This window comes from Schistocerca cancellata, chromosome 4 (assembly GCF_023864275.1).
Source record: "Schistocerca cancellata isolate TAMUIC-IGC-003103 chromosome 4, iqSchCanc2.1, whole genome shotgun sequence".
Classification (NCBI taxonomy): Eukaryota; Metazoa; Arthropoda; class Insecta; order Orthoptera; family Acrididae; genus Schistocerca; species Schistocerca cancellata.
The window spans coordinates 807,626,078-807,642,202 of record NC_064629.1 but is presented as its reverse complement, the minus strand read 5'-3'; the positions used below and the strand labels follow the sequence as shown (position 1 = coordinate 807,642,202).

At 43.5% G+C, this 16,125-nt stretch overlaps 1 protein-coding gene across 2 annotated transcripts in view; it reads left to right on the top strand.

The window, feature by feature from the left end:
* The first annotated feature begins 7,887 nt into the window (after positions 1–7,887).
* LOC126184764 (uncharacterized) overlaps positions 7,888–16,125 on the top strand; it is a 126,534-nt gene continuing 118,296 nt past the window's right edge. For both annotated transcript variants that reach the window (XM_049927315.1, XM_049927314.1), the window contains exon 1: positions 7,888–8,057. In XM_049927315.1, the coding sequence (XP_049783272.1) occupies positions 7,898–8,057 (160 nt within the window). In that variant the 5' untranslated portion in view covers positions 7,888–7,897. The remainder of the gene's footprint in view (positions 8,058–16,125) is intronic.

Below are 16,125 nucleotides of genomic sequence, written 5' to 3'. Positions count from 1 at the left end.
ATTCTGCTCTCACGATGTCTAATGACTACTGAGGTCGCTGATATGGAGTACCTGGCAGTAGGTGGCAGCACAATGCACTTAATACGAAAAACGTATGTTTTTGGGGGTGTCCGGACACTTTTGCTCACATATTGTATCATCCCAATGTCTGAAAGTATTTAGGGGGGGGGGGGGGCGCAAGTAGATAAGCAAGCGGGTCACACTCTGTGAGAATATGGGGCTATAGTGAGTTGACTATCACAGCTCGATTGTGGGACATATAAGGAAAGTCTGGTGTGGCCGATATGCTGCCGGAGCAGAACGATGGCATCTTTCCGTGAGGCTTGGAGAGCAGTGTGTTGCCGGCCATGGTGGCCGTGTGGTTCTAGTCGCTTCTAGTCGCGCGACTGCTACGGTCGCAGGTTCGAATCCTGCCTCGGGCATGGATGTGTGTGATGTTCTTAGGTTAATTAGGTTTAAGTAGTTCTTAGTTCTAAGTTCTAAGGGACTGATGACCTCTGATGTGAAGTCCCATAGTGCTCAAAGCCTTTTGAACCATTTGAAGTAGTGTGTCACGCCTTGGTGGTCTCCTTGATTGCCCTCAACTTGGTTCCGATTGTGGTAGCCCTCCATTCCCTATCCCAAGTTTTCAAAATTTGATGTCGCACTTTAAATTGCACGTTTGTGTTCAGTAGTTCCAGTTGGAGTTTGTCAGCTGTGGTTGCTTCTTTAACTAATTTATCGGCGAGTTAATTTCCCATAATGCCCAAGTGGCTTGGTGTCAAGATGAAATTTATGATTGTTCTAGAGCTGTGAGTATCAATTAATAGCAACCAATACATTTCTGGAGTAGCAGTGAAATATTTCACGTGAGCAGCTCAAACCAGGAAGTCATTTGTTGCGAGATTTTTGATGTATTGCGGAGCATGTTACGCGACTACAACAATAAGTACATAAAGAGGAATAACACAAGGACGTTATTCAAACTAAGTCCCATTTCACCATAAAATAAATTCACACACACAGTGTCCCACTACCCATCCTCCCCTATCTCCATCCCTACACATCACTCGACTCTCATCCCCTACAGCTCCTATGATGCCTCTGTCAGCCCTAAAGCATGTCAGCAAGAACACATGCAGAATGCTACAGTATACACTGTAGGCAGTAAAATATTCAAGTGTGACCTATCATCTGTATCTAATACATAGAAAAAACACACAGATACATAAAAAAAATGGTTCAAATGGCTCTGAGCACTATGGGACTCAAAATCTTAGGTCATAAGTCCCCTAGAACTTAGAACTACTTAAACCTAACTAACCTAAGGACATCACACACACCCATGCCCGAGGCAGGATTCGAACCTGCGACCGTAGCAGTCCCGCGGTTCCGGACTGCAGCGCCAGAGCCGCTATACCACCGCGGCCGGCACAGATACATCAAAAGGACACGAAAATATGTTATGTGGACATGTGTCCGGAAATGCTTACTTTCCATGTTAGAGCTCATTTTATATCTTCTCTTCAAATCACATTAATCATGGAATGGAAACACACAGCAACAGAACGTACCAGCGTGACTTCAAACACTTTGTTACAGGAAATGTTCAAAATGTCCTCCGTTAGCGAGGATACATGCATCCACCCTCCGTAGCATGGAATCTCTGATGCACTGATGCAGCCCTGGAGAATGGCGTATTGTATCACAGCCACCCACAATACGAGCACGAAGAGTCGCTACATTAGGTCCGGGGTTGCGTAGACAAGAGCTTTCAAATGTCCCCATAAATGAAAGTCAAGAGGGTTGAGGTCAGGAGAGCGTGGAGGCCATGGAATTTGTCCGCCTCTACCAATCCATTGGTCACCGAATCTGTCGTTGAGAAGCGTACGAACACTTCGACTGAAATGTGCAGGAGCTCCATCGTGCATGAACCACATGTTGTGTCGTACTTGTAAAGGCACATGTTCTAGCAGCACAGGTAGAGTATCCCGTATGAAATCATGATAACGTGCTCCATTGAGCGTAGGCGGAAGAACATGGGACCCAATCAAGACATCACCAACAATGCCTGCCCAAACGTTCACAGAAAATCTGTGTTGATGACGTGATTGCACAATTGCGTGCGGGTTCTCGTCAGCCCACACATGTTGATTGTGAAAATTCACAATTTGATCACGTTGGAATGAAGCCTCATCCGTAAAGAGAACATTTGCACTGAAATGAGGATTGACACATTGTTGGATGAACCATTCGCAGAAGTGTACCCGTGGAGGCCAATGGGCTGCTGATAGGGCCTGCACGCGCTGTACATGGTACGGAAACAACTGGTTCTCCCGTAGCACTCTCCATACAGTGACGTGGTCAACGTGACCTTGTACAGCAGCAACTTCTCTGACGCTGAAATTAGGGTTATCGTCAACTGCACGAAGAATTGCCTCGTCCATTGCAGGTGTCCTCGTCGTTTTAGGTATTCCCCAGTCCGGAGTCACAGGCTGGAATGTTCCGTGCTCCCTAAGGAGCCGATAAATTGCTTCGAACGTCTTCCTGTCGGGACACCTTCGTTCTGGAAATCTGTCTCTATACAAACGTACCACGCCACGGTTAAACATGGCACTGACTGCAAAACCACGTTCGTGATGAACACTAACCTGTTGATGCTACGTACTGATGTGCTTGATGCTAGTACTGTAGAGCAATAAGTCGCATGTCAACACAAGCACCGAAGTCAACATTACCTTCCTTCAATTGGGTCAACTGGCGATGAATCTAGGAAGTACAGTACATACTGACGAAACTAAAATGAGCTCTAACATGGAAATTAAGCGTTTCCGGACACATGTCCACATAACATCTTTTCTTTGTGTGTGAGGAATGTTTCCTGAAAGTTGGGCCGTACCTTTTTGTAACACCCTGTATAATGTGGATCTCCCCACCGTGTCGCGTCTGCGTCGCCAAGTATGGCTTCAGCAAACCACTGTCTCGCTAGAGGTGAATAAAAACATTTTTATTTTTCTTGCTGGCTCACAGTCTAGCCCAGTTAACGACGTGCAGCCACTTATCCTCAGTCTCGGCCTTATTTAGGTTAAAAGGAATAATGTATTGATCTGGCCTTATCCCGTTCTGCGCTGATGCTCGCCGTTCTCTTGCTAAATGGGAGTTTTACGATATCATTAATCACCTGCTCAGTTCGTCTCCAAAATGCATTTCACTTTATCTTGTTTGTTCATGCCAGTCTATATATTGGTAGATATTGTTTTGTTAGTTTTCAGTACATGAGATCAACTGCAATTGCTGTTTGTTGATATAATATAATTATTATTTTCTGAGGATCTCATACTGTATTGGCCTGTCATTATGGATCAAGCTCATGTAAGGTCTGTAAAATCTGGACACCTTACATTTACACTTTATGCAGAAACGGAGCGATTTATCGAACGTCCAAAATGGTGTGATCATTGGCTTTGAGGCCGAGGTTGCATGTGTTTCCGAAACGGCTAAGTTTGTAAACTGTTCACGTACCACTGTGGTTAAAATACACTGTGCATGGCAAAATGGTGCTGTCCAAAACTAGCGCCAAGGTAGCTGAGGTGCACCATGGGTCATAGATAACATTGCTGAATGAACGCTGCGGAAATGTGCACAGGTGAATAGATGTGCAACTGTTGAGCGACTGACTGCCCAGGTGAACCAAGGGACTACCAAAAGTATCTCCTCAATGACCATTCAGCTAACATTGCCGTGTACGGGCAGGCTTCTGGTCCATTCACCCATGTTGACTACTGTTTATCGACTGAAATTTGCATTCCATTAGTTCAATTGGAAATCCACTGAGTGGCAACAGGTGGCCTTTTCAGATGAATCACGCATTATGCTCCATACACAGATGGCCGTTGGCATGTACGCTCCCGCTACGATCGTCGGAAGGATCCAGGCCGGAGAAGTGAGTGCTGTTGTCTAGGGACTGTTTTCACGGCATTTCCTGTATGATCTAGTCATTCTGGAAGGAACAATGGATCAACACAAGTATTCACTTATCTCTGGGGACCACGTCCACCACTGGATGCAGACTTTTTTTCTCGGCATGATGGCATCTACCAGCAGGACAATGCAACGTGCCACACAGTTCACAGAGCATGTGCATGGTTTGAGGATGATGATGAAGATGAATCGTATTCTCCTGGCCACCAAACTCTCCTGATTTAAACCTGATCCAGAATCTGTGGCACCACCTCGATCGGGCTGTTTGCACCATGGATCGTCATCAGAGAAACCTAGTGCAGCAGACCACGGCACTAGAGTTGACATGGCTCCACATCCATGTCAGTGCTCTCCAGAACCTCAATGACACTATTGCTGTATGTCTGCACTGCAAAAGGTGGTTATTTAGGCTTTTGACAGCCGGCCACATTTATGTGACTGGATCGTATGCATACGTCATCAAACATTAGGAATTCGAATCGAGGACAACTGCCAACATGGGTAACATACACTCCTAGAAATTGAAATAAGAACACCGTGAATTCATTGTCCCAGGAAGGGGAAACTTTATTGACACATTCCTGGGGTCAGATACATCACATGATCACACTGACAGAACCACAGGCACATAGACACAGGCAACAGAGCATGCACAATGTCGGCACTAGTACAGTGTATATCCACCTTTCGCAGCAATGCAGGCTGCTATTCTCCCATGGAGACGATCGTAGAGATGCTGGATGTAGTCCTGTGGAACGGCTTGCCATGCCATTTCCACCTGGCGCCTCAGTTGGACCAGCGTTCGTGCTGGACGTGCAGACCGTGTGAGACGACGCTTCATCCAGTCCCAAACATGCTCAATGGGGGACAGATCCGGAGATCTTGCTGGCCAGGGTAGTTGACTTACACCTTCTAGAGCACGTTGGGTGGCACGGGATACATGCGGACGTGCATTGTCCTGTTGGAACAGCAAGTTCCCTTGCCGGTCTAGGAATGGTAGAACGATGGGTTCGATGACGGTTTGGATGTACCGTGCACTATTCAGTGTCCCCTCGACGATCACCAGTGGTGTACGGCCAGTCTAGGAGATCGCTCCCCACACCATGATGCCGGGTGTTGGCCCTGTGTGCCTCGGTCGTATGCAGTCCTGATTGTGGCGCTCACCTGCACGGCGCCAAACACGCATACGACCATCATTGGCACCAAGGCAGAAGCGACTCTCATCGCTGAAGACGACACGTCTCCATTCGTCCCTCCATTCACGCCTGTCGCGACACCACTGGAGGCGGGCTGCACGATGTTGGGGCGTGAGCGGAAGACGGCCTAACGGTGTGCGGCACCGTAGCCCAGCTTCATGGAGACTTGCGAATGTTCCTCGCCGATACCCCAGGAGCAACAGTGTCCCTAATTTGCTGGGAAGTGGCGGTGCGGTCCCCTACGGCACTGCGTAGGATCCTACGGTCTTGGCGTGCATGCGTGCGTCGCTGCGGTCCGGTCCCAGGTCGACGGGCACGTGCACCTTCCGCCGACCACTGGCGACAACATCGATGTACTGTGTTGACCTCACGTCCCACGTGTTGAGCAATTCGGCGGTACGTCCACCCGGCCTCCCGCATGCCCACTATACGCCCTCGCTCAAAGTCCGTCAACTGCACATACGGTTCACGTCCACGCTGTCGCGGCATGCTACCAGTGTTAAAGACTGCGATGGAGCTCCGTATGCCACGGCAAACTGGCTGACACTGACGGTGGCGGTGCACAAATGCTGCGCAGCTAGCGCCATTCGATGGCCAACACCGCGGTTCCTGGCGTGTCCGCTGTGCCGTGCGTGTGATCATTGTTTGTACAGCCCTCTCGCAGTGTCCGGAGCAAGTATGGTGGGTCTGACACACCGGTGTCAATGTGTTCTTTTTTCCATTTCCAGGAGTGTAGAAGAAGATATCCTCCGTGTAGCGAAGCAGCTGAAAGTACTTAATAAAGGCAAGTCTTCCAGTCCACACAGCCTATCAGTAACGTTCCTTTCAGAGTATGCTGATGCAATAGCCCCATACTTAGCTATCTTATACAACAGCTCGCTCGACGAAAGACCCGTACCAAAAGAGTGGAAAGTTGCACAGGTGACTCCGATACTCAAGAAACGAAAGAGGAATAATCTGCTGAATGACAGACCCATATCATTAACGTCAATTTGCAGTAGAATTTTGAAACATATACTGTATTCGAGCATTATAAAGTACCTCAAAGGTAACGGTCTATTGACACAGTCTGCACGGATTCAGAAACACAACTAGCTCATTATTGGGACGAAGTAATAAGTGCTACCAGAAGGGGATCTCAAATTGAGTGTCGTCTCAGTTGTGTGATTGGATCCGTGATTTCCTCTCAGAACGGTTAGAGTACGTAATAATTTTCAGAAAGTCATCAAATCAAACAGAAGTTCAAATCAAATGGCTCTGAGCATTATGGGACTTAACATCTGAGGTCATCAGTCCCCTAGAACTTAGAACTACTTAAACCTAACTAACCTAAGGACAACACACACATCCATGCCCGAGGCAGGATTCGAACCTGCGACCGTAGCGGTCGCGCGGTTCCAGACTGAAGCGCCTAGAACCGCTCGGCCACGCCGGCTGGCAAAACAGAAGTGATGCACGGGGTTTCTCAAGAAAGTGTTGTAGGCGCTCTGCTGTTCCTAAACTGCATACACGATTTAGTAGATAATCTGGGCAGCCCTCTTAGATTGTTTTGCAGCTGGTGCTGCCATTTACCGTCTAGCAGTCATCACAAGATAAAAACCAATCGCAAAATGACAGACACGATATCTGAATGGAGCGAAAAGTGGCAATTGTCTCTTAATCAGAAAAAGTGTGAGTACAAAAAGAAATCCTATAAATTTCGATTACATGATAAATCACAGAAATCTGAAGGCTGTCAATTCCACTAAATACCTAGGCATTACAATTCACAAACAACTTAACTTGGATCCATCACATAGATAACGTTGTGGAGGAGACAAATGAAAGATCTAGTTTTATTGGCACAACACTTAGAAGATGCAACAGGTCCACTAAAGAGATGCCTACACTACTCTTGTTCGTCAGAGTATTGTTGTGCTGTATGGGATCCTTACCAGATAGAATTGACGGAGGCAAGTGAAAAAGTCCAAAGAAGGATAACAAGTCTTGTGTTATCGCGAAATAGGGGAGAGAGTGTCACGAGTGTGATAAGCGAGTTGGGATGGCAGGTAAGAAAAAGGCGTTTTTCGTTGCGACGAGATATTTTCACGAAATTTAAGTCACCAGCTTTGTTCTCTGCATGTGAAAATATTTTACTGTCGTAAGCCTACATATCGAGAAATAATCATCGCAATAAAATAAGAGAAATCAGAGCTCGTACTGAAAGATTTAAGTGTTAATTTTTCCCAAATGCTGTTAGAGAGTGGAACGGTACAGAAATAGTCTCAAGGTGGTTCGAAGAATCCTCTGCCAGGCACTTAAGTGTGAATTGCAGAGTAGTCTTATAGGTGTGGGTTGTGCTCAACAAATTTATTTATACTAGAAGTGCAGTTATGTACTATCTCTCTCAGTTTGCAAGTCAGTACTAAAAAAGGACAGGCCCGACGATTTTTGTGCCGGAATAATAATACACCACTTCTGGACACCTCCTAGAAGGCTATTAGTGGAACTCGCTGTCGTCCTGAAAACATGTGGCAGACGTGCGGATAAATCGAACGAATAGTTTTTTTTTTTTTTGTGACGACTGTGTGTTAGCAGCTGGTCACTCTCACAGCAAAAAGGAACGTGGCTGTGATACGGACGAGAGACGTAATTCTTTCTGTGGTTTAATCATCCTGCGGAAGGACTTCCGCTACGCATATCGTTATATTGAGCCCTTGTCTCTGCGGTACGCACTGCGTTTCCATCTCAGTCTGCTGACAATGCATCCAGTGAACGTAACTGCATCGCTGCTGGTTCTGCTGGCAGCCAATGGCACCACGTTGCTCGACTGTGTCTGCAACCGCCTTGCAAACGTCAAAGGCCTAAAAGGACTCACTTTCGGTGAAAAATTGATACGGTGGGACTACTGTACACAAAGAAGTGAGTACATTTTCGTATAGTATCAATTCACACGACGTTATCCAACGTACAGTTTTGAACTGCTCAGACGTGACTTGGCTTGCACATTCTGTTGGTGAAACAAGATAAAACAATCTCAACCTAGCAGTGAAGGACTATGTTCATTGGGGATGGGAGGGGGGGGGGGGCGGGGAGGGGCGGCAACTGCACTTCATTTTCAACTTTTAGGTCAATGGATTTCCCACTGAGAAGAATCATGAGTATGATTTGCAGGGTCTGCATGTTACCCAACAGCTGTCCGTAACGCTTTCATTGAGTTCATAACATTTCCAGGGTGTGTGAGAAACGGTTGAAGTCAAAGGTTACCTGATATGATCGACAGTTTCCACTTTATAAAAACATGGTCAGGGGGAGGGGGGGTGGGAGGGGGTTGCGATGCATCTTGTCACAGTCGGGCTCTTTATGTATTTCTACAATTATATTTTTTACATAATTACGTAGATTCAGACATTCCAATACAGGACAATTCAAAATGAATGTAGCAATTACAACCGGCTATAGCTACCTAATGCTTGCCAATACAGCGATAAGAATTACAGGGAATGTAATAGAGAAATCCAAATTTGATCGTTGACCAAGCGGCGTGAATCGTAAGCCGGTCCATGCACGGCGATACGTAAGTGCAAATTTCTGTATCATAAGAGAAAATGGCGGAGGGCATTCTGCGTGTCAGAATCTAACAATCGTCATTCTGCCATCACGGTAGAAAGAAGATATCGTCAAAGGGGATAGATCTGATGTCAACAATTACCGTCCAATCTCCCTTCTAACAGCTTTATCCATAATTTTTGAGAAAGTAATGTATTTAAGAGTAGCTTCACCTATCTGTAAAAATGAAGTACTAAAAAAATGTCAGTATGGTTTCCAGAAAGGTTTTTCAACAGAAAATGCCATATATGCTTTCACCAATCAAATTTTGAATGATCTGAATAACCGAACACCACCCATTGGGATTTTTGTGATCTCTCAAAGGCTTTTGATTGTGTAAATCATGAAATTCTGCTAAACAAGCTCAAGTATTGTGGCATGAGTGGGACAGTGCACAAATGGTTTAATTCGAACCTAACTGGTAGAGTGCAGAAAGTTGAAATAAGCAGTTCTCATATTATGCAAAGATCAGCACATTCGTCAAACTGGGGAACTATCAAGAATGGGGTTCCACAAGGGTCGGTCTTGGGTCCTTTGTTGTTCTTAATATAAATGACTTGCCATTCTATATTCATGAAGAGGCAAAGTTAGTTCTCTTTGCTGATGATACAGGTATAGTAATCACACCTGACAAACAAGAATTAACTGATGAAATTGTCAATAATGTCTTTCAGAAAATTACTAAGTGGTTCCTTGTAAACGGACTCTCACTGAATTTTGATAAGACACAGTACATACAGTCCCGCACAGTAAATGGTATGATGCCATTAATAAATATAGACCTTAATCAGAAGCATATAGCTAAGGTAGAATATTCAAAATTTTTAGGTGTGTCCATTGATGAGAGATTAAATTGGAAGAAACACATTGATGATCTGCTGAAACGTTTGAGTTCAGCTGCTTATGCAATAAGGGTCATTGCAAATTTTGGTGATAAACATCTTAGTAAATTAGCTTACTACGCCTATTTTCACTCATTGCTTGCATGTGGCATCATATTTTGGGGTAATTCATCACTGAGGAATAAAGTATTTATTGCACTAAAGCGTGTAATCAGAATAATAGCTGGAGTCCACCCAAGATCATCCTGCAGACATTTATTTAAGGATCTAGGGATATTCACAGTAGCTTCTTAGTATATATACTTTTATGAAATTTGTTATTAACAACCAAATCCAACTCAAAAGTAATAGCAGTGTGCATAACTACAATACTAGGAGAAAGGATGATCTTCACTATTCAAGATTAAATCTAACTTTGGCACAGAAAGGGATGAATTATACTGGCACTAAAGTCTTTGGTCACTTACCAAATAGTATCAAAAGTCTGACAGATAACCAACAAGTATTTAAGAAGAAATTAAAAGAATTTCTGAATGACAACTACTCCATAGAGGAATTTTTGGATATAAATTAAGAAAAAAAAGAAAAATGACCAATCAAAAAAATATAAAGAAAAATAAAAAAACAAAAAATAAAAAAGTTGTATTAACTTAATTATGTTGTTAAATTAACTTAATTATGTTATGTACTGGAAAATTTGACTCGTTCCACATCATGACGAACTATCGTATTCATGATCCATGGAACTAATATTAATCTAATCTAATCAGCCACGCAGTTAAGCACTCCAAACGCCGACAACATTCTCGGACAAAAAAATGTTCAAATGTGTGTGAAATCTCATGGGACTTAACTGCTAAGAGCATCAGTCCCTAAGCTTACACACTACTTAACCTAAATTATCCTAAGGACAAGTACACACACCCATGCCCGAGGGAGGACTCGAACCTCCGCCGGGACCAGCCGCACAGTCCATGACTGCAGCGCCCCAGACCGCTCGGATATTCCCGCGCGGCCACTCTCTGACAGTATCCGCAGTTTGAAGGAACAGGATGTTTGTGCAAAGGAAGAAGTATCAGCCAGGCTGAAAGATTATCGCTAATATGTTGTCCTTGCGGAGTCATATAGAACTCCTATTAAGTACGTAATTTTCTTTTATGTTCTCACTGGCCTTATCGATGTGTCGCTGTGCATTAAATGGTTACAGCTGTCTGTAAGCGCTACATTCATTTTCAGGTGCCCTGTTTTTTGTCGAGTAGCAGCCTACTGAGTTCCGTACTGGGAGTGTGCTCGCATGCGCGGAGGAGAAGAGCAGTTCTCATGGCGAACCGTACAGTATGGTGCTCGCAACACGTCCGTAATGTGAGGCGCGGCTCACTAAGTGGAAAGATACCTTGCCGGAGAGTGAGCGCCGTATAGTCATAATTATTGCAAATATTAATAAAAATAATTTGTTTTGTTGTAGTAACTGTCAGGGAAAGGCTCTCGCCGATTGGCCACAATGGTGACATTATTCCAGTTCGGTAAAGTTCAAATTTTGCTAAACAGATGACAGGGTAGGGCCTCCGGAGAACACACGAGAAGGAACGAAGTAGCACGACAAATACATAGTAGATTATGGAGCGCACCGAGTGAATCAGTCGTCCCTTAGATAAAATTCAGCCGAGATCTCCGTATCGGTTAGGAGAGTAAATTTTTCCATTTATAAGTTAATTATGTTTTGAAAAAAATGAAAGCATCAGCCAGTCAATCGCGTAAACAGATTTATTGAAACCCTAGCTTAGGTTTCGATAATTATAAAATTATTCTCTTCATAAGGAGAAAGTAACGCTTGCTACATATTGTGTTGAAAAGGTAGGTTAGAATAAAGCCGTGTGGCTCTTATCAAGTAACAGTTGACCTCAAAACCAATTAAAAATAACAAGTTATCGTCATCAGTTAACAAAGTGTGAATTTCACTGATAAAACTTAATTAAAACCGGGTTGAAAAGTGTTATCTGTGGTGTTTACACTTTTATTAACTGACGACCGTGACTTATTTTGTTGGTTTTGAGGTGAATTTTTACTTGACAAGAAACATACGACTTTTTTAACTCACCTTTTCAACACATTATGTAACAATCATTACAATCCCCTTCTGAAGAAGGTAATTGTATGATTATCGAAATATAGATCAACGGTTCTAATAAACCTGTGTTAGGTAACTGGTTGGCTGATTCCTTCCACCTTACCAAGCCTGTCGCATCACAGTTGCTCTTTACAGCTATTTTCAAGATTTTAATGATTTAAAAAAAAATACCAGGTGTATATTACTACAAAGTTCGCAGTGCTTAGTTACAATATATACATCATGATCTCTCAGTTAATAGTGACAACTACCAGCAATCCTATCAGAAGCCACCCTTCATCAGTTCAGTGCATAATAGTGTTACCGGAAGCAAAGGACATCAGCAGAAGCAGCAGTAACACGGAGCAGGCAGGAAATTTTAAATGCTTGCTGACGAGATTAGCTCGCGGCCGAGCTAACCTGATCTTCACTCCTTTAATGAAACGGATTTGCCCGATGAACTGTACGGCTCCGAGGTCACTTCTCACGGGCTTATTGTGTTCTATTTATAGAAACATTAATTTCTTCTTTTTTCTCTGAATTTTGCAGTCTACGGCTCATTGCCTGTTTTTTCATGCATTTTGTCAAGACGACTTTAGTCGCATTCGCCAGTTATTGATTTACCCTTCATAAGGGAATCAGCAGGGAGAATACCATTTATAAGCCATAAAAGCCTGGCCGTAAACTTTCTGGCAGATAAGAATGGATTTGCTCTTTTTAGTTAGGAGCCACTGACTGCGTCAGTAATTGCATTACTGCTGTATTTCCGGCGTGGACTCGTGGGCAGCCCAACCACCATATCGGTGGGCAAACTCAGCTGGATTAATTTTAAAAAGATCCGATCATTGTTGGGTAATTAGCTATCACATTTGTTTTCTCTCAAATCCGTTAGTTTTTTCTGTTCTCACACAGGTACAAAGCATCAAACTGTAACGCGACGACTGTCTGACACGAGTAAAAGCCAACGAATGGCAGCAAGTTTGTTACTTATGGATTTCCAGCATGCTGGGTTGATAACAGGACTGCAACTCGTGTTAGCCAGTTTTATGTAGAAAACAGCTAAAGTTACGAAATTCAGTTCTTTTTATTTAATTGATGACTGGTTACGAGTTGTATGTTTGTCCTACCAATGGTCGCTGAAAAACGAGATTTAGACACAAATATCTACAATATTAACACGGTTTGCGTGCTACCGTCAAATGCACAATTTTTTTCTGTTTGGATGATTTGAGAAGGGATTCCGATACGCGAAACTGATCATGATTTAAATAAAAAGAAATGAATCTCGCAACTTTGGCTATTTTCTGCGTCAAACGTTTGTTAGTTACCTGACGAGATATCCGTTGTAAACACTGAGACAATTACAGGCAAAATACAGCTCAGAGGTGAATCACAGTAATTAAAAGAAGAAAACATTGACATGCCCATTAAATTAATGAGGATTTTTGGTTTCATGGCTCTAGTCATTGTAATTTCGAGACAAAAAATTGTCATGCAAACTATGATGACAGAGCTTGGAAGCGCCAGGTAACTGAAATATAATATTTTTAAATGGATTCTGTTACGTGGGTATCTTTGGTTGGGATAAGAATGAAGTGGATGTAAATGATATATTATTCCTTTGTGGCTCAGTTGGGAGATGTAATCATAGTGAAGGTATAAGACACTTACACGACGTATATACTATCACTCGTAATAGTAGATATAATTGTAATCACATTAAACGATAGTGTCAAAAGCAGTATAACTAACAGTCATTGCTAGATGTTACTCTTGGTCTACTTGGTGAATATTGCCATGATTCAGCTCTAGTTTTGCTGGAATTGGGTTATTAATTATTAGCTCCATATGATACCGGAAAAGTAAAATTCATATAGTGGTAAACGGAGCCAAAGATAACATTCGTAGGCAATGCCAAGATGTTCTTTAATAATGGCACAATGTTGTGTAAATGTTATAGATGCGTAATGGTTTGCTTTCGCTTTAAGCACAAATGTTACTTTTCAAAGTTAATGGACACTATAAAACAGATATAGGATTACTAACTAATCAAAGAATAGTAAGTCAGAAGTAAATTTGTTATAACAAACTTCATGACTGCAATAATAGGAAACTGAGGATTATTATTTCATTTCAATCGACATGCAACCAAATAGTCTCTTTAGGCTATTATAATTAAGAAAAGGAAGTAATGAAAGTTAAAGCTGTACTGGAGAATGATTATAAAGAGTAATAAAGATGAAAAATTAAGATGTGATGTTTTGACTCATGTAAATTAGACCACCGCGGATCCGATTCCACAGTTATTAAAATTCCCAACAGTTATCCACAGACTGGAGGTATTCCTAATACCAGCTTTAGTAAGTGTGGCATGATTAACATACTCAAATTTGTGAACGAGGTACAGTTCTCTGATTCTGAACATGTCATCTTTGTTGTGTAGCTGACGGACTGTCACACAAGCCCTTCAATGGTCTTTTTAGATACTTCAGAACTGACTTACGGAAGAAAAGCTACAAAGGCAACAACAACGTCGCATACCAGGATGACAGTAATAATAATTATTCTTAGAACAACGAAATTACGTTCTTGTAGACCATAAGTGACGGACCGATTGCCACATTTATGTTTTGATATTTTATCTTACAATCAACAAAAATTTTGCAGAAATATAGTGATCGACGGCGAGTGACGTCCAAACTAGACGTCGCAAACTCAAGTATGGGTAGTTGCAGGAGATGAGAGGACAGAATGTCTGGTGGCCGGAGGGAAGTCGTCGCCAGCGGCAGCACGTTTAAAGCCCAGCATGGACCGGACGACCTATGGCGTCAGCAACAGTAGCACAGACTGTCGCTGCTCTGAGAGGCAAAGTCTTAAGTGGGACCCGAGCAGCCATACGTCAGTCCTAATGTCATTATTTGTAATTTCTGCTACCAGTCATTTATAATTTATTTTATGTTTCATCTAACATAATACAACGTGTTTCGAACATGTTCTGTTCATCATCATGCGTTTATACATATACCGGGTGTTACAAAAAGGAACGGCCAAACTTTCAGGAAACATTCCTCACACACAAAGATAGAAAATATGTTATGTGGACATGTGTCCGGAAACGCTTACTTTCCATGTTAGAGCTCATTTTATTACTTCTCTTCAAATCACATTAATCATGGAATGGAAACACGCAGCGACAGAACGTACCAGCGTGGCTTCAAACACTTTGTTACAGCAAATATTCAAAATGTCCTCCGTTAGCGAGGATACATGCATCCACCCTCCGTCGCATGGAATCCCTGATGCGCTGATGCAGCCCTGGAGAATGGCGTACTGTATCACAGCCGTCCACAATACGAGCAGTTGGTACCGGGGTTGCGTAGGCAAGAGCTTTCAAATGCCCCCATAAATTAAAATCAAGAGGGTTGAGGCCAGGAGAGCGTGGAGGCCATGGAATTGGTCCGCCTCTACCAATCCATCGGTCACCGAATCTGTTGTTGAGAAGCGTACGAACACTTCGACTGAAATGTGCAGGAGCTCCATCGTGCATGATCCACATGTTGTGTCGTACTTGTAAAGGCATATGTTCTAGCAGCACAGGTAGGGTATCCCGTATGAAATCATGATAACGTGCTCCATTGAGCGTAGGTGTAAGAACATGTGGCCCAATCAAGACATCAGCAACAATGCCTGCCCAAACGTTCACAGAAAATCTGTGTTGATGACGTGATTGCACAATTGCGTGCGGATTCTCGTCAGCCCACACATGTTGATTGTGAAAATTTACAATTTGATCACGTTGGAATGAAGCCTCATCCGTAAAGAGAACATTTGCACTGAAATGAGGCTTGACACATTATTGGATGAGCCATTCGCAGAAGTGTACCCGTGGAGGCCAATCAGCTGCTGATAGTGCCTGCACACGCTGTACATGGTACGGAGACAACTCGTTCTCCCGTAGCACTCTCCATACAGTGACGTGGTCAACGTGACCTTGTACAGCAGCAACTTCTCTGTCGCTGACATTAGGGTTATCGTCAACTGCACGAAGAATTGCCTCGTCCATTGCAGGTGTCCTCGTCGTTCTAGGTCTTCCCCAGTCGCGAGTCATAGGCTGGAATGTTCCGTGCTCCATAAGACGCCGATCAATTGCTTCGAACGTCTTCCTGTCGGGACACCTTCGTTCTGGAAATCTGTCTCGATACAAACGTACCGCGCCACGGCTATTGCCCCGTGCTTATTCATACATCAAATGGGCATCTGCGAACTCCGCATTTGTAAACATTGCACTGACTGCAAAACCACGGCCCGCATCTCGTGGTCGTGCGGTAGCGTTCTCGCTTCCCACGCCCGGGTTCCCGGGTTCGATTCCCGGCGGGGTCAGGGATTTTCTCTGCCTCGTGATGGCTGGGTGTTGTGTGCTGTCCTTAGGTTA